The 17,941-nt window shown below is 42.1% G+C and overlaps 2 protein-coding genes across 2 annotated transcripts in view; one reads left to right on the top strand and one right to left on the bottom strand.

Annotated features, from left to right (window-relative positions):
* The window catches only part of LOC135888836 (uncharacterized protein F13E9.13, mitochondrial-like), a 40,952-nt gene extending 39,855 nt beyond the window's left edge, over window positions 1-1,097 (bottom strand). The window contains exons 1-2 of the mRNA XM_065416624.1: window positions 1,063-1,097; window positions 671-746 (exon numbers count right to left, since the gene is read on the bottom strand). Coding sequence (XP_065272696.1) covers window positions 671-743 — 73 coding nt within the window. The 5' untranslated portion in view covers window positions 744-746; window positions 1,063-1,097. The remainder of the gene's footprint in view (window positions 1-670; window positions 747-1,062) is intronic.
* Window positions 1,098-2,091: 994 nt separating this feature from the next.
* On the top strand, window positions 2,092-15,521 carry CCNE1 (cyclin E1). The gene is made up of 10 exons (XM_065416583.1): window positions 2,092-2,166; window positions 2,492-2,560; window positions 9,200-9,342; window positions 9,428-9,563; window positions 11,002-11,148; window positions 12,438-12,533; window positions 12,902-13,036; window positions 13,122-13,233; window positions 13,315-13,472; window positions 14,841-15,521. The coding sequence occupies exons 1-10, from the start codon at window positions 2,131-2,133 to the stop codon at window positions 14,961-14,963; spliced, it is 1,155 nt and encodes a 384-aa protein (XP_065272655.1). The 5' UTR covers window positions 2,092-2,130; the 3' UTR covers window positions 14,964-15,521.
* Window positions 15,522-17,941: the final 2,420 nt, after the last annotated feature.

Genomic DNA, 17,941 nt, shown 5'->3' with positions numbered 1-17,941 from the left:
TAAGTCACGGTCACTGTATCCTGACAAGAAACCCTGATCTTTTGTCTCCCACTCCCTCCCATAAATTCTCAGTTCCCCCCAGTCACTCTCCATCATCTTCCCTCCATGGGAATGGTGAGCTCAGCAACAAGGTTAACTTCCAATATTCCCTTAAAACAACAACAACAAAACAAACAAAAAACTCCACACAACAACAACAGGGACTGCAGTTCTTCTGGCTCCCTTCCCAAGGGCTCGGGGTGTGGGAGCTTAAATGTCCGGCTCTGCCAGGGCCGGATGGGGATCTCATAAAATGTCACCTACTCTAACGTTCTGGACAGCAGAGCAAATCCAGCCAACAAACTTGTGCAACTTAAGTAAAGTCCAGGGAGCGCACTCCTATGCAAAGACTGGCTCTGGTTACACATAACATCACCTGCTATGTTGTGATCATATGGTGCATAGTGCATTTCTACCTTGCTAGATTACAGACATATGGAGGTAGGAAAGAGGCAGCAAGGTGGATAGTGTGGAAAAATGTCGATAAGCTAGGTCCGGCCCAGTTCTCTTCTGTGCCTTCTTGGATGTTGAGAAATAGCAAACATAGGTCAGTGAGGTATTTCTTAAATCTGACTCACTGGACACAGGTTTATCTGAGCTGCAATCAATATAAAAACTCTTTTTTTTTTACCTGGCAATGCCCCCACATGCACCATCCCAATGACAACTGATTTTAATCGCCCAAAGAGCTTCAGAAACGTCATGACCTATGGAAAAACAGACAGGGGGTGACGGTCAGTCTCGAGGGGCAAGCTCTGAACACTCATGTGGTTCGTTACTGAGAGGTACAGCCCAGTGTGACTGCGGCAATCCATGGGAAGGGAAGAGACGCGATTTAAAGCTCAGGAGCTTCCCAAAGTGGAAAGTCGGGATGTACTGACCTAGGGCAGGCAAACAGCCCACCCAGGCAGGCGCTATGAAGCTCGGCCGGGCCGCCTGCCCCAGTCAGTTCCCCCCGGGCTCTTCCCCTCCCAACGCGGGGAGCGGCCGGCCCTCAGCCCTCCCCCGGCCGCTCCCCGTTACCTGGGCAGGGCCTCTCGGGGAAGCCCCGCGGTGCGACCCCCTCGGCCCGGCCCGGCCGCCTTGTTTACATCCAGGGGAAGCCACGCTGCTTCCCCCCCGCTTCCGCGTCTGGGCCGCCGGCTCCTCCCCTGCGCCCGCAGGCCCCGCCCGAGCCGGCTGCCCGCCGAGCCGGGTGGCCGCGCAGCCTGGCCCCCGCGCCTCTCCTCCTGCCCCCGGGCCCAGCCCCCTGCGCCCCGCCGCCTCCCCGCGCAGACCCCGCCCCGGCCGGGTCCCGGCGGTGCCCCGCGCGGGGCCACGTGTGCGGGCCGGGTAAGGGAGGAGGCCCCGCGCCCTCTAATTTAAATGTCCCGCTCGGCCGGGGCCGCTCTCTGCGCAGGGACGGGAGCGACCGCGCTGTGAGGCAGGAGGCGCCCAGCGGAGCCCGCCCGCGCCTCGCTCCCCGCCCGCCCTGCCCCGCGCCCCGTCCGTAGCCGCCGGGCAGCGCCTTACACAGGGCTTGCGCGTCCCGGGCACCCTGTCCCCGGGGTAAGGCGGGGGTGGGCGGTGAGGATCGGGTGCTTGTGCCCGGGGCTCCCCCTCGGCCATTTCCTGGAGGTGCCCCAGTTAGGGGGAGGTCCCGGCCCCATCCGATGCCCCCGGCCCCAACGCACCCCGCATCCGACCCCGGCGGACTCCGCTCAGGTCCCCCCACCCGGCGATGAGGGCCACCGCCCCCCCCCCACCGCGCGCGTCCGCAGCCCTTTGTGGGGCTGGGGAGCTGCAGCTGCTGCCGCCTTCGCCTTTGTGAGGCGGTGACCTGCCCCCCTAACCCTCTGCCTTTCCCTCCTCCTAGGGTCGGAGCCAGCCTCACCCCGTCCCATCCAGGCACCATGCGCAGGGAGAGGTGAGTCTCTCCCCAGCCCCCTGCAGGGCGTGTGGGGGTGGAAGTGGGGTAGGCCACGGTCTCCATTAGGCAGATCCCAGAGGAGACTCCCTCGAGGGGTTTATGGCCCTGTATCTCTGTTTCTTGGCAGTGACTACGTGGATGAGAAGGTTCCCTCCAAGGGTGAGGGTGCTGCTGATCTTGCCATGCGAGCCCGAAAGAGGAAAGCTGATGTGGCCACTGTAAGTACAAAATGGCTCACTTTGATCCTCTAGGGCCAAGTCCTGCTCTGTCATTCCAGTGTAAATGTGGATTTTCTCTGCTGAAATATTTGGACCATGGCCTCTTGTGCCCTTGCTGGATTGTGAATGTCCATGTGGCATTTTGAGTGTATAGTAACTGGGTCAAGTGCTGTGCTCTGTCACACGGGCGTCCTGATATTCTATGTTTCTATGTGCCTGGAGTAACAACTGGGTTTACACCAGTGTGACTCAGAGCGGCAGATTTTGGCCTGGAGTCTGTATTCTTGTTAGCACATGGCTCTCTTTTCTTTTCTCCCCACTGTAGTTCTTACAGGATCCTGATGAAGAAATTGCTAAAATGGAAATGAACAAGAAAAAGCAATATGAAAGCCAGGTAATTGATTTGGCTGTGGATACATAGTTACTGATATTACTGTAGTATTTTTAATTTATATAGTTTTCTTGGAACTTAGAGCATTTCACAAACTCTATACCTACATCACCACTAGCATGCTGCATGGTAATGGGGGAGGGGAGACTTTTGTCCAGGAACACTAAGAGAAACCCCCTCAATTTACACAAGGTGACATGGGATCTTTAACATCGTCATAAAACAGATGAGGTCAGTCTGAATTCTTGTGGTATTACTCTAGCATGACTAAATGTCCTGGGTTTGCATGGGCTTCATGTATTAAGGCCTTACTTTTGCATGAGTAGATAGCTGCACAGAACCCCATTTACTTCATTAGAGAGTTGTACACTGCAGGACTGAAGCCTAGGACACATGTCCTATCCACTTCCATATAATTGACAGTTTGGACCCTCTTGCAGCTGTCACCCTACTTTAAATATGAATGTGGAAAAGAGGACATCTGTATTTCTCCTCCTGCCCATAAATGATTTGTTGTTGCTGTAACACTGAATGTTGTCTGAGTGCCAAAAAATCAAAAGGTGCACAGTTAGGGTTTGGAAATTTTATGTTCTGTACTAGGGGATGTACACTTCAGTGGCATTGCTGGGACTGAAGCTTCTAGGTAAGGCATAGTCATCCCTATAAAGGCACTAGGGGTTGTTCAGATAGACTGCACTAACTGGCCTAGGAGGAGTGGAGATGGGGAGGAGAAACAATGTCCTTAGCAGGCAGTGCTAGCTTTCTAAATCTCCCTGTGATAATATTAAGAGAACTTAATTTTGATTTTGAAACAGTAGTATTCTAAACTTCATTTGTTTGTTCCATTCTTCCATTCCACTTCTATTCTTCCTTTGTTCCACAAACTTGGGTATGCTATCAGTTATTGCCCCACACTTTCATACACAATATGAGATGTGTACTGAGTTTGTGAGGTTGCACTTACTGTACACCTTTAAGGTATGTGCAGATTAAATTTGGCTGAGGCATGAAGTAATAGAATATACATACATGCTCTTCCTTGTTAGGACTTCAGCTAATTAATGCACATGTAGGAGGATATTTAAGCTACAAAAGTCATAGGTGGGGAATACAGTACCCTGTTCATTCAGTAATAGGGTTACTTATGCATAGGGCCCTACCAAATTCACGGCCATGAAAAACACGTCACAGACTGTGAAATCTGGTCTTTTATGTGCTTTTACCCTATACTATACAGATTTCACTGGGGAGACCAGCGTTTCTCAAATTGGGGGTCATGACACAAAAGGGAGTTGGGGGGAGTGTCACAAGGCTATTTTAGGGGGGTTGCGGTATTGCCACCCTTACTTCTGTGCTTTTCAGAGCAGGGCGGCCAGAGAATGGTGGCTGTTGGCCAGTCACCCAGCTCTGAAGGCAGCGCCCCGCCAGCAGCAGCGCAGAAGTAAGGGTGGCAATCCCATACCATGCCATCATTTACTTCTGCCCTTCAGAGCTGGGTGACTGGACAGCAGTGGCTGCTGAATGAGGCCCTAGGTCTGCAGGCAGCAGTGCAGAAGTAAGGGTGGCAATACCATCCCATGCCATCCTTACTCCTGCGCTAGTGCTGGCAGTGGCTCTGCCTTCAGAGCTAGGCTCCAGGCCAGCAACCGCCTCTCTCCAGCTGCCAACCTCTGAAGGCAGCACCGCTTCCAGCAGCAGTGCAGAAGTAAAGGTAGAAGTAGCGCAATCCTCCCTATAATAACCTTGCAAGACTCCCCCCGCACACCCCCAACCACACAACTCCTTTTTGGGTCAGGACCCCTACAATTACAACACCATGAAATTTCAGATTTAAATAGCTGAAATAATGAAATTTATTATTTTTAAAATCCTATGACCGTGAATTTGGTAGGGCCCTACTTATGCATAATGTGGTACATCTAACCAGAAGTGGCAACTGCAAATTTGAAGACTGAAGTGCTACATAACAGATGGACATCATTGTTTGGAATGGTCTCTGCTTGTTGCAACCGCATATACTAGTTATCGCTCAACATATTAAGCAGGGTTCAAATGGTGAGCATTTAATGAGGGGATCTCTCCTTCCCGTCTGTTTTCCTTTTATGCAGTATATTAAACTAATTTCTCACTTTTGACAAGGGGGAGCTGTCTGTCCTTCATTACAATTCCTTTTATCCCTCCTCCCAAAAAGCATCCCTCAATTTGAGGTGGTTTTTTTTTTTTTAATATTACACAGTAGCTACTTACTAAAATAAACTCTAATAACATGTACCCAAGTATTTATCCCCTCTCCCCAAAATGGCAGTAGAAATAAAGTTGAAATGTTTAGCATAAAATGCTCTTACTGTAACTCTCCTTATTCCAGAACTAGAAATGGAATTACAGTCCTGTCTTAACATGAAAATCAGATTTTTTTTTTTTAATAGATTCTGGGACAGTTCCTTCATGAATGATTGTTATATTGAAATGCAGTTAAAACGCCAATTCCTGAAGTGTAAATTAAAGACTTAGAAACCCACTTGGCACTGATAAGGCCCTGCAACTCTGTAGTTCATAAATAAAAGAGGTACCTGAGTATCAGTCTGTACATTGAGAAGATTCTGTGGATACTTTGTTATAAAAGTTATCCTTTGACAAATCCATGAAGCTAACATTTGGTTGCACAGCAGCAGCTCTTCGGCCTGTGGTGTGACACAAGCTATTCTCTGATCCAAATTGCCATAGGCCACTAATGAGACTGTGTGCAGTTCCACCAGGAGTAGAGCAAGCTAGTATGTTTTCTAGTGAGAAAGCAAGATGATGCACAATAATAGCAGAGCAAACTTCAGTGTTCAAGTAGCCGTAAATCCCGTGCAACATACACCACGTGGCTTTTTGCATTAAATAAATTATTGTATACTAGTTGAAGCTCCATTTTGCTCCATGTATAAATTAGCAATGTCACATCCCACTTGTGGCATGTTAATACCCAATTCATTAGTTTGTTTCTGTTGAACATCAGGCCTGAGCTTTTAATTAGGATGCAGTTACCCTTTATGTGATGAAAGGGTGGTTCTCTTAGGCTGATGGAAGCAGAGTACTGCAGAAATTCTGTATTTGGTTTTGAAGTAAGATAACAGGCACTGTTCACCATTCTCAGTCTAATTTTGGTCATACCTACCCTGAGTGTTGATACATTAGCAGGATGTCTTGTGAAACAAAAGTCCTTTAAACTGGGATTATTTTTTCACATAACATACCACAGGGAGACCCGGATAGTGAGTTTAGTAGCCAACGTAATCTTTGATATAAATTATGTGGATTATCAAATTTAGGGTTGGGAATTGAAGCGTTAATCACGATTCCTTCCCTTGTCTGACTTCTTTAACATTTCTCTTCACTTTTTGAAGCTGGCTGGTAGAACTGCCTTGTATATCTTTCCTGTTCCGTAATACTTGACTCTAGTGCAGTGGTTCTCAACCTACTTATCATTGTGGGCCACATCTACTGCCTGTATGGCTCTGAGGATGTCACATGGGTCGCAGCTGTATGCTGATTGGGTTGCAAGCGGTCCACGGGCCTGCTGGTTGAGAACCTAGTGCCCTCAGTGAATGAAACTAATTAGAATTACATTACGTGTCACTTTCTGTAGGCAAATTGCAGGAGAACAGCATTATTCCTAACACTTGGCTTCAGGCACTAGTTTCTAGCACCTGCTGGGTTTGGGGGGGGGGAAGGGCTAAGTATATATCCCTCTTTCTCTTCTGATCCCACCTTCATGTTTGGTAACTTCAGCTTCCATGCTGACAATCCATCCAATCTTCTTATTTCCTCTTTCCCTCAGTAGTTCTGAGTCAACCTCCTACGTACAGCCTGGTCTAGACTTTATTTGGAGCTGTGCATTGCTGCTTGTTCACTCATGGATAGAGTTCTTCATCTGCCTTCTGCCTTTGCTTTTTTTTTTTCTTTTTTGTCCTATGACCGCCAAGCCATTAACTTTCTTGAATTCTCCAACTCCTCCTTTCTGTTGATATAGGTAGCATATAAATAAAATACAGGTTTTTTACCGCAGCCATCATAGCAGTATCTGAGCCTTGCCAAAGAACTTCATGGACCTCACATATAAAACCGCTCCTCTTCCACACTAGATCCTTTGGCTTCCCTTTCTTGCTGAATCATGGTCTTGGCTTACATCCCACTTCAGCTCCTGCTCCAGCATTGCAGAGTGCCTTTGGAGGAGCCCACGAACCATAGAATTTCCTTTGCTACGCTACCAAGATTTTCAGCTGCACCTGCCATCCTGGATACGGGGGTCCCTGCAGAGGAGCTGATTGCAGCTCCAGGATTTGGGGACCAATTAACTTTATGCCAACCTAAACTAAGCTTGGCAAAAATTGAACTAGTTTTTCCACCTAAGCCTTTACCCATTTTTTCACAAATGGCAACCTGACAATCCTCTCAGTTGATGTAATACAACTCTTTTGATACATTTCCTCATCTGAAATTGGTGCTGTCACAAAATCTGTAGCCGACTTAATTTCCACTGCAAAAACCCTTATCTAAGCAATAATAATCCCTCACTGCAATGACTATAGCCTCTTCCTCCTCACTAGCTTGCTAGATAGCCATCTTGCTTCTCTTTAGCCTATCTAAAATGCTGCCTCTAAAGAGAATCTACCTTACTTGCTGCTCTGACCACACCTAGCCCCTCACCTATCATTTCACTCTTAAACAGCATTTTGCTCTTAAACCCTAGCATGTCCTCTCATTCCAATCCTGTTGAGGTTTGTTTACTTTTTTTATTTAAAAACACCCACTTTACTTCAGTGCACTGATGAATTGCATTGCCTTTTGTTGTTCCCCTTTGCCCTCGTTTTGCCTACATGTTTAGGTTGTGAGCTCTTTGGGGCAGGGACCTTGTCTTTCTGAGGTGCTGAGCATGTGCCACATTATACAGAAATAATATAATTCTCCTTCCTTACAGCTCTTATCTAACAGTCTGTTTGATTAACTGCGCTCAAAGGACTGTCATCCATGCCTGCCATGTAATTGGAGAACAAGGTGTGACTAAAATCTAACTTAGAGGAAGGACAAAAATTAACTTAAGTGCCACTGTGACACTTCAAACTTTCAGTTCATAGGGAATCTACTGTCATCTTAATCAGAATGATACATCTTTCCCCCCAGTTGAATAGTAACACAAACAGCATTGGGATCTTGGACACAGCTGTGCACATGGCTGTGATAGATTTGCATCCACAATTTTGAGACCTCTTTTTAAAGAGGAAAACTGCCTAGCTTTTTCAGGCAGTGGCTCAAATAGTACAAAGCAATTTTCACTATGAATAAACCAAAATGTGGTTATGAGCATTCTGAATCTAGTGCTGGAAAGTGTTGTCAGTTGTGACAAAGGCAGACGAAAAACCCAGGTTTGGAAACTGATTCATAAGTCTTTATTTTTAACTTGTAAAACAAGTGAATTCTATTTAAAGCAGGTTGGGGACTTGCTGAAGCTTTTTGACCCTGCAACTGATACAGATTACATCCCTTTTTAGTAAGATGGCTGCCTCCAGTACTAGGCTCAAATGCCAAGTTTTAGTTAAAAATAAATGTGCTTATTCATAGTGATAGGATTTTATTACTTTGTGAACTTTCAGAACATTGGGCTAAGCAAAATGGGTTCTGCCTTTCTTTAGGAACTGAGGTGATAACTTTATACCAATGTCTTGCTTTTTTTAAAATCTAGTTTGCCAAGATAAGCCTTCTTTAAAGGAAAGTAGCGTTAGGTCTGTGTCCTGTCCCAAATACATAAATAACAAGTTATAATAGCTGGAATGTCAGGTGTCTAACATTTGCAGATTTGTTAGTATCTATTCTGTGTATGAATGGACTAGTTATGAGTTTGTTCGTTTTCTAAGAGGGAACATCCTTGGGCAAACAAAATGTATACAAAGTCATTTTCATATATCTGAAGTGATAGCAAAGTGTTAGCTTTGTGCTTAACCATCTTCACAAGATGAGCGGTCAATAACCTCTGAATCTTGAAAGACAAAACAAAATCAGCATTCCTCCTCTGTGTTCATTACCAAGGACATTTTGCACAAAAGCAGGCTCTTTGTCTGGGAATCCCATATGCCTATTCCTCACCTGAGTCCTAATCCTTGATTGTCTTTTTAGCATATGTGCAACATCCCTCATGTGGCATGTGACCAGCATTCATCACTGAATTTGGTCCGCTGGTTTTGGATCATTAGTGCCTGGCCTAGGCCAGGGAAGCTGGCTGGGATTGTGATGCCATAAACCAAGGGATTAGAACTTCAGATGGGGAATAAGCAGATGCGACTCCCAGACAAAAATCCTACTTTCATGCAAAATCTCCTTCCATAGCGACAGAACTCTCTTTATAGAACACTTGTCTTTCTGTGGGACATCTGCGACCCTTCAATCCCAAAACATGGAAGGTAAATGACTTGTTTAATATCAGCAATTGAAAGTCTTTCTTAGTGTGAAAATACACCTTTAAACTTGTTCTGAATTTTAGCTGCCTACAGGAGTGATCACCTCTCTGATGTAATGTGTCTTGTGTGGAGTCTGTATGCATTAATAGCCCTAGAAACTAAAAAAAACAGTTATAGTGCAACATTTTTTTCTTTCCTTTAATAGCCATCTTGGAATAAGGATGTCCAGAAAAGTCCCCATATGCTGATTCCCACACCAGATAAAGATGAGCCAGTTAATATTGGCTTCTCTCATTTTGTACACCTCAGACTTAGTCCAGCTAGAACTTCACCGCTACCAATTCTGGGGTAATTGTATTTCATTCCCCCTTCTTTGTCTGTCCCATTCACCACTTAACAGTTGATACTTAACATGTTTATATTTTTTCCTTAGCTGGGCAAATAGAGATGATGTATGGAAAAACATGCTAAACAAAGAACAGACATATGTGAGAGATCAACATTATATGCAAAAGCACCCTCTCTTGCAACCTAAAATGCGAACAATTCTTCTAGACTGGCTAATGGAGGTGAGCTTTGCTGTTCTTGCTAACACTTTAAGCATGCTGTAGGTAGGTATAGAGATGTCTTGAATAACATGGATTTTTCTAAATACCTAGTATGATCTGCATTTTCATGAACTTTACATTATGCATAAAGCACCAGACTATTAGTGGAACTTGTTTACTCAGTGCACATCCAAGAAATTTTACCAGAGTGTTGGCACCAAATAAGTAGAACTTAATGGTTCCAAGTTTCAAGTGTGCAATTGATAAACTATCATTATATTAGATATGAAATTATCAAACTTGAACTCTGTGAATGTGAATGATTACTTCTGCCTGGAACTTACATGAAATGTTTTATTGCAGCATTTTGTGTTCTAGACTAAAGCAAAACAAATGAAGATGAAATTATGGTGGAGGGGAAGTGACGGTGTGTGTAGAGAAGTTGGGAACCCTGATGTAACACCTAATGTTTCATAATTCTAATAGTTTCAGCATATACTACATGATATACAACTGTTTCTAACATGATAATCTTAGAATTGAAAAGATGCTATTTTTAAACATTCTTGTTGCACAGTATCTTCCTGTTGGCCACCTACTGGCTTAGAAGACTGAAGAGTTCTGTCTCAGTCACAACCAACTTGTGAGAATTTTTTTTTCCGTTATGAACTGTGGGGAAGCTATATATTTTTGAAAATGAAGACCTGATGCTCTGGTCTTGTAACATACGTGCTTTCCCACGTGTGTGGGGTTTTTGTTTTACACACTACAGCCTTGTCCCACTAATGTAAGTGCCGTTCTACACTGACATAACTCCACTTCCATAAGAGCACTTCTATTGGGCTTATGTCAGTGTAGTTAGGATAATGCAGCCTCTGTGCAGATGTGTGAAAATTGACAAGAAAGCCAGGCAGTTAGAGCCCAGCTGCCTCTGTCTCCCCACTCCCAGTTGGGCTACTGCCCAGAGGCTCCCTGCTTAGGGAGCTGAAAAGCCCGGGTAGCTGCTCCTCCACTCCTGACTGGGAGCAGGGAGGCAAAAGCCTGGGGGGCAGCTGGGCTCCCGGAGAGAGCTGTGTGGAGCTGAGAGCCCTGTCTCTAAGCCCCTCATGCTGCTCCTCTTCAGTTGGCACCAGTCACTGCAGTAATTACTAGAATTGAAGGGTCACAGATGTCCCATGGAAAGACATCACTGCGGCGGCTGCAAGTTGACCTACCATAGGTCATCTTAGGGCTGTAGTGTGGACATGCCACCACTCTTCTTACCCCATATTTGATTTCAGCTCTCTTTATATTAAAAGCTACTGTATGAAAAATATCCCTAGATTTGTCTTATTAAATGTTATACACTGTTTGAGACAGAACCCCCATTGCAGGTACATGAATTGTTTTGATACCTAAAAGGACTTCTATGTACTGTGTGTTTTCCTTATGAATATGCATTACTGTTTATCTCTTGCAGGTTTGTGAGGTCTACAAACTTCACAGAGAGACTTTTTACTTGGCACAAGATTTCTTTGATCGGTTTATGGCAACACAACAAAATGTTGTAAAAACACTGTTGCAGCTTATTGGCATTTCATCTTTATTCATAGCTGCAAAGCTTGAGGTAAAAGTCTTTCGCTTCTACCGAAACATGAGTGGCAAGGAAATGCTTGCTTCTGTTGTGTGCTGGGCACATCTTTGCTTTATGGCAGTCCTTGAGGGGGAAATAATTTTTGGAGAGGTTTGTGGGAAGAAAGAAGACTCAACTCTTGCTACAATTCCCCCTCTGGCCCATTTTACTCTATATAAGGTTACATCAGAATCTGCCATTCCTTTGTACTCATAGGAAATACAAAAACTGAGGTCAAGTTAGTTACCTTGGATTTTAAGTTTGGCCTCTGTATCCAGAGACCACTTCTAAGTACTCTACCAATAAAGAGCATAACTGACATTGGAACTAGATGACATAACTCAGGAGTTATCCCTCAATTGTTTGAATAACTCGACTATTAAAATAAGTGACTTTCCCTGGTTTTAACTCTTAAAGGTGAAGATGAATAGAAATCTCTGGAATGTGTTTGATTCTTTAAGGTATTCTTTGGCACACATCCTTGCTCTGTTTCTAAAGCATAAGGCCTCATCAGATTTTTTTTTTTTTTTTTAAAGTGTGAGTAAGGTAAAGCTCAATTGAGTGGAAGGGTTGGGGAAGCCAACTTGTCTGAAAAAACAGATATGTTAAAAGAGCATTTAAATTGTTGAGCTAAATTGGGGCTAATGTCGGTTTCTTCCTCTCCCCACTGCCTCTTTTAGCAAGCCAGATTTAGGCTAGATATATCCCATAACCTCTAGAGGTACATCCTCATACCACATCTGCATTGGACACCAGGTTTATAATCCTACATTTCGGAAATTAGAATAGCTCATTGGCCATGTTGTTCCTAATAATGATATTTCTTTTAGAGGGCTAATCCTCTTGTAATGTGACACAAAAATAGACCCCCAGACTAAGATTGGAACCTGGCCCCTAGAAAATGTGGTGGCACAATATTCAGCCTTTAATAAAACATTTTTTGGAATATGCAGGTGTTATCTCTCCATGTATGCAGAGGCGAATTTGTGAGGTGGTGGAATAACTGACATGAAGATCTTGATATGAACTATAAGAGCATGCAATGTATCCCTTGCAGCCAAATTCTATTTTGCACTTGTACTGATTATGGAAAACGAAGACTATGAACAAGAAATTTGCTATTTGCAAAGCCATTTTTTATCACTACCATGATTCATGAGAGTCCACGAACACTTGGGCTCCCATGAGATTTTAGTTTTAAACAACTTGAAATGTTCAGTTTTTTTACACGTGGAATATCTACATTCTACTTGAATTATATTTTTGATCTTTTTATCTTTCAGGAAATCTATCCACCAAAGTTGCACCAGTTTGCTTATGTTACAGATGGAGCTTGTGCAGAAGATGAAATCCTCAGCATGGAGTTGATCATTATGAAGGTAGTAATAAAATAGTATTGTTTACATTTCTGTAAGGACCAAAACATTGTGTGGTGGACTACAGCAGAGAGCTACAATTAGTGTTGTAATATTCTGGTAGAGTAATATTTTCCTGTAGTTAAAACTAGTGCCCTATAAGATGGAGTAAATGCATACTTCTCAAATGTTACAGATAAGATGGTTTGGTTAGGTTTTTTTACATGGGGAAAGTTCAGTTTCACTAGGAAAAAGAACATTGTTTTCTTTGCACTGCTACCATAGATGGGAATGCAGTCTCCCACCAACACTAGGTAATGATGTAAAGAGTAAGCTACATATATTAACATTTTCGTTAACATTTTTGTCAACTTTATATGTATCTTTTTTAGGCTCTTAATTGGAACTTAAATCCACTGACAGTTGTATCATGGCTAAATATTTACATGCAAGTTGCATATCTAAATGAGCTTTATGAGGTGTTGCTGCCACAATATCCCCAGCAAATCTTTGTACAGATAGCAGAGGTAAGGGTGACTTCATCCCCAAACACCATGCATCTCATGCTAAGACTTGTCATTTGTAATAAGAGATTGTCTTCTCCCTGTGTAGCTTTTGGATCTCTGTGTGCTCGATATTGGCTGCTTGGAATATACATATGGAATACTTGCTGCTTCTGCTTTGTACCACTTCTCCTCATCTGAACTGATGCAGAAGGTTTCGGGTAATTAACGCTTTCTAGTTGCAAATGTTTGTCTGACAAGTAGGTTAACCTAAGGCTCACCAAAGTATCTTTACCTTCCAGGTTATGAATGGTATGACATAGAAGAGTGTGTAAAATGGATGGTTCCATTTGCTATCGCTATCAGGGAAGCAGGAAGCTCCAAACTCAAACACTTCAGAGGCATAGCTTCTGAAGATTTGCACAATATACAAACACATATAAACAGCTTGGATTTGCTGGTATGCTTTTTTTTTTTTAATCTTCACTTTGTAATCTCTAGAGGCAAAAACTATATTCTCTTGTAGAGTGTAGGAATTTCAAGGCTTTTTTTAAATTTGTGACCTGATAGAGCAAATTCAGAAACTAAATGCCTTTAAGAAGTGATACACAATATATATTTAAGGACTTATACTTAAGAGTGCTGCTGATGACAAACTTGAGCTTAAGTTGCAAGTTCTTTTGGGCAGAGACTGTCATCTTTTGTGCCATGCCTAGCACAAAAGGGCCACTCTTTAGATTGTGGGCTCTTGGTGATGGCATAATACACTGAGCACTTGATACTTATTTGTATAGATTATGTCAGAAACATACTACCATCTTGCAGATACTTGTCAAAGAAATAAACAAAATCCCTCTAGCTTGATTTTCCCCTAACTTGGTATCAACTTTGGGATGCTTCACAAGGATTATAGAGCATGGAGTTTCCTCATTATGTTTGGAAAGATAGAATCGTCTAATTTTAGGAAAGAAAACGTGTCCCCAATTTGGATGACTGCTTTTGGTTTATTTTTAAATGCTTTTTTCCTCCGCCAGTGACTAAATTCTCACTATAGGCCAGTAAGATCAATATCTTATGGTCCCAAGGTCTGCGAGCAATTGACTAGTTGAATAAGTCAAGCAATAATGTTTTAAGGGTCAGAATATATTTGCTTGATGCAATTACAGCTCCATGTATCATAAACTGGAGTTAACTTTTATTCACTAATTCTTTTATATTAAAATGATTTTGATTTAAAATGTAGTAGATTATAAAAACACCTCTAAAGCTTAGTAGCAACTGAAATTCTGCTTTCTTATACACTTGTAAGGTCTATATCTAATACTGATGAAGGGAATTCAAAATGCTGCTAACTTTGATCTATCATGATTTACAGTGTCTGACTAGCGATATAACACATACATCTTATTACAGTAAAGTTGTTTGGTAGGTCAAAAATATAATTCAAGTAGAATGTAGATATAGGAACCTGCCAAATTGCACTCTAAACTCACATTGGTAATACTTTTAAGGCAAAGCTGCACACTTGAAAATAACCTAAATTGAAGAATTAGCACTGCTGCGTTACTCTCAGACTTACTCTGCTATCAGCTGGTTGTTCAGAGGCAGTCTTAGCTTTGAAGAAATTTCAGTGGTATGGTGTCAGGGATAATAGGTTGGTAAAAACAAACTAGAGAGGTTTAAATGTGTAAATGATAGCTTTGGAAACATAATGGGCATTTAAGTAATACCTCAAGTCTTTTGCATCTTTTATTAATATGCATGGCTGGAATATGAAAGTTGATTTTGTAACACACTAACTTAAACATTACCTTTTTTACTTGTTCAGGACAAAGCTCAAGCAAAACAGGCCATGTTGGCTGAGCAAAATAGGACTTCTCCTTTACCCAGTGGTGTCCTCACACCACCACAGAGTAGTAAGAAACAGTCCACTGGGCTGAAGCTGATATGACTGCAAACTGTCTACATCAGAGACAATTTAGCTGAAGTGCCTGTTTTTGCTGGTTCTGAATCCTGCTCCATTATGGAAATGCTGCCAGTGAAGTTTATAAGCTTTTATGGATTCTAAAAAGGAAACTTGCATTTTTTTGTGACAGAAGAATCTTCTATATGAAAAAGTTTTTATTAACTATTGATATTTTAAATAAATGGATCAAGTACACCAGCCACTTAAAAGAACGCCGAAGAGTGCTCCAAATGCTGCTAAGGAAGGTGATACTTGATGTGACCAACTGTTCAAAAAAAAGGCTTGAAGTTAAAAACTGCAACTGTGTGTGTGTGTGTGTGCGTCTGTCTGTCTGTCTGTCTGTCTGTCTGTCTGTCTGTCTGTCTTTGGATATCCCGGGATGATTTCACCTTAGGGGGGCAAATAGGCTTGAGAATGCTGTGGAAGACTACATTTTAGAGCCTCTTTACAAGCTGTTGGCTTACAACTTGATGACTTTTTAAAAACCCTTTACGTAAATGCTGCTATGTCTCTATATATCAATTTTTAAATAAAAATGCTGTCCCAGACAGCTGGTTTTATGTGTATTTGTTGTATCAGTATGGTAATGATAGCTGTTTCAAAGCAGAAAACATGGGGCTGTGGGGGAGTTAAGAAAGTAAGGATATCTTCTGTTACCACCAACTGCTTCCCTGCGAACTAAGCCTCTTCTTGGATACAGAAATGTGAACATCCAGAGAATGAAGCTGTTAATGCAACTGAAAACAGGGACTATTCATATTGTGTTTTTTCCCAAATATTTTGAATGACTACTTCTGGAAACTGATATTCCCCCTCCACGTATTGCAGAGAGGAAGAGATGTAAAACAGCTTTTCAGTTCGTCGTTGCACATGTTTTTCAAAATGTCAGTGAGCAGTTTCTACTGCAAATGCAATGCTGAAAATTCTGGGAGGCTTTCAGCATTACTCATGCTAGTTTCCCATAAACTAAGCATTAGCAGCATGAAACTGAGGAATGGAATACAAGTTGCTTTGTGTTTTTCATTAAATTTCTGGTGTTCAAACTAAAGCTTGCTGGTAACTATAGTGTTTGGAAGTAATTTAGTGCATGGAGTGGGGGGGGGGGAAATCTAACAAAATCTAAAGCCCCAATACATTGAAAAAAGCATAAACTTGATCAAGTGTTAGATAATGCTGCTAATGGTTAAACAATTCATTTTTATCTTAGTGATGCTGTTCAGTCTCTTGAAAGATCCTCTTCTGAAAGGTTGTAAATTGGACATTAAAGGAACAAGTGTAAATGTCTGCTGAACAAGTTGGCAGCTACCAACTTGAAGTTCTTACTTCTGGTAGCAGCTATGACTAACAGTAAGGCATGGACCCCATTGAAAGGAATGTTAGAAATGCTCATGAGTGGTGAAAATGCATGTAGCTTAGTACTACTCTTAAATATCCTCACACTCATTTAAAACCTGAGCAAAAGTATTTCAGAATTGTTTCATTAAAGAGTAGTCTAGGCATACCTTGTAATTGATGAGAAATCAGTTTTTAATGCAAACCTTCCTGTCATTATTTCTAATGCTTTCTATAAAAGCTTCAGTATTAAATAATGAGCACCACCTACAAAACCCCCATTGACTGCTTGTAATGGGATGTTACTTTTAATTTAGGACCTTAATAGTATGCCCTCTCCAATTGTGAAAAATTGAAGACCGTAGCAAACACAGCAAATGTGACAAGCACTAATTTTCAGTTTCAATTAGAAAAAAGATCTTTCGGGTTTGACATCCTAATGTTTGAAAATAAATGCAAGTTTTCCATACCCCTGTGGAAAGATACGTGGATAGAAATAAGTTGTACCTCATGGAACTCAATTTCTATGAGCAGTTGTCTCTCGCCAAAATGAAGCCTGACTTATATACTGATCCTACTTTAGGTTCTAACTATAAGTGATGGTAACTTTGAAAAAAGTTTAAAATGCCTTATTTCTGAGGAAAGGAGACTTCTGTTCAGAGTACACTTAATCATAACTCTCCCCAAACCCCTCTAATTATCTGCCGCTACAGCCTAGGCCACAATAATACACAGCTGTTTTCATGAGTTAGACAAAGCAGAGTTTTTAAATTTTTTGGAATGTGTTTTGAATTAATTTGACTTGGGCATGGATTATATGTAGAGAGGGGTAGAAGATCGGAGTCAGTGTAGTCAGTGGTAATGAGCTATGTTACATTGTCTCAGAATGGAAAGCTCTCTGAATAACAAGTTAAAATAACAGTAGATTTCTAGAAATTGATTGCTTGAATAGGAAATGGAAATATATCTTTCATTTTTTTTCTTCAGATTTCAAAGTGCAACATTGTCTGGGAGGGAGGAGTAGGCTGGATGGAGTGAGTGTGATTGAGGAATCCTTTCACTTGAGTTTTCTAAAAGTTGTTGAACTTTTATACTATGTAAAGTGCCCATAAAAACGCACTTTTAACCTTTAACTCTTTTAGGTTCTTGCATACTATAACTTTGGTGACTAGATCATTCACCATACTATCTGGAATTCATCAGCAAACGGACTGAATTAAATATTTGCTTCACTTTGTATATAATTGCTCCTTTCAGGTTTTAAATTAGCATCTGCCTCTGACAGAACCTGCACCATTTTTAAATGTCAGCTGTCAATCTCTTGAAATATCCATTTAATTCTCAAAGAACTTTGTCAAGCACAAAACAGTAAACGTTACATAAGAAAGGCCCTACTGGGTCAGACCAAAGGTCCATCTAGCCCAGTAACCTGTCTCCTGACAGTGGCTAGTGCCAGGTGCCCTAGAGGGAATGAACAGGTAATCAGCATGTGTTCCATCCCCTGTCGCTCATTCCCAGCTTCTGGCAAACAGAGGCTATGGACACCATTCCTGCCCATCCTGGCTAATAGCTATTGATGGACCTATTCTCCACGAATTTATCTAGTTCTTTTTTGAATCATAGAATCATAG

This window comes from Emys orbicularis, chromosome 14 (assembly GCF_028017835.1).
Source record: "Emys orbicularis isolate rEmyOrb1 chromosome 14, rEmyOrb1.hap1, whole genome shotgun sequence".
NCBI classification, from domain to species: Eukaryota; Metazoa; Chordata; order Testudines; family Emydidae; genus Emys; species Emys orbicularis.
Note: the sequence above shows the minus strand (reverse complement) of the source record. Positions and strands in the feature narration are given on the sequence as shown.

What these genes read in the sequence shown, in the direction of transcription:
- CCNE1 (XM_065416583.1), top strand. Translation starts at nt 2,131, where the DNA reads ATGCGAGCCCGAAAGAGGAAAGCTGATGTGGCCACT. An exon ending in ACTGATGCAGAAGGTTTCGG is followed by an intron (nt 13,234 to 13,314) that starts GTAATTAACGCT and finishes TTTACCTTCCAG; the next exon opens with GTTATGAATGGTATGACATA. An exon ending in TAAACAGCTTGGATTTGCTG is followed by an intron (nt 13,473 to 14,840) that starts GTATGCTTTTTT and finishes TTACTTGTTCAG; the next exon opens with GACAAAGCTCAAGCAAAACA.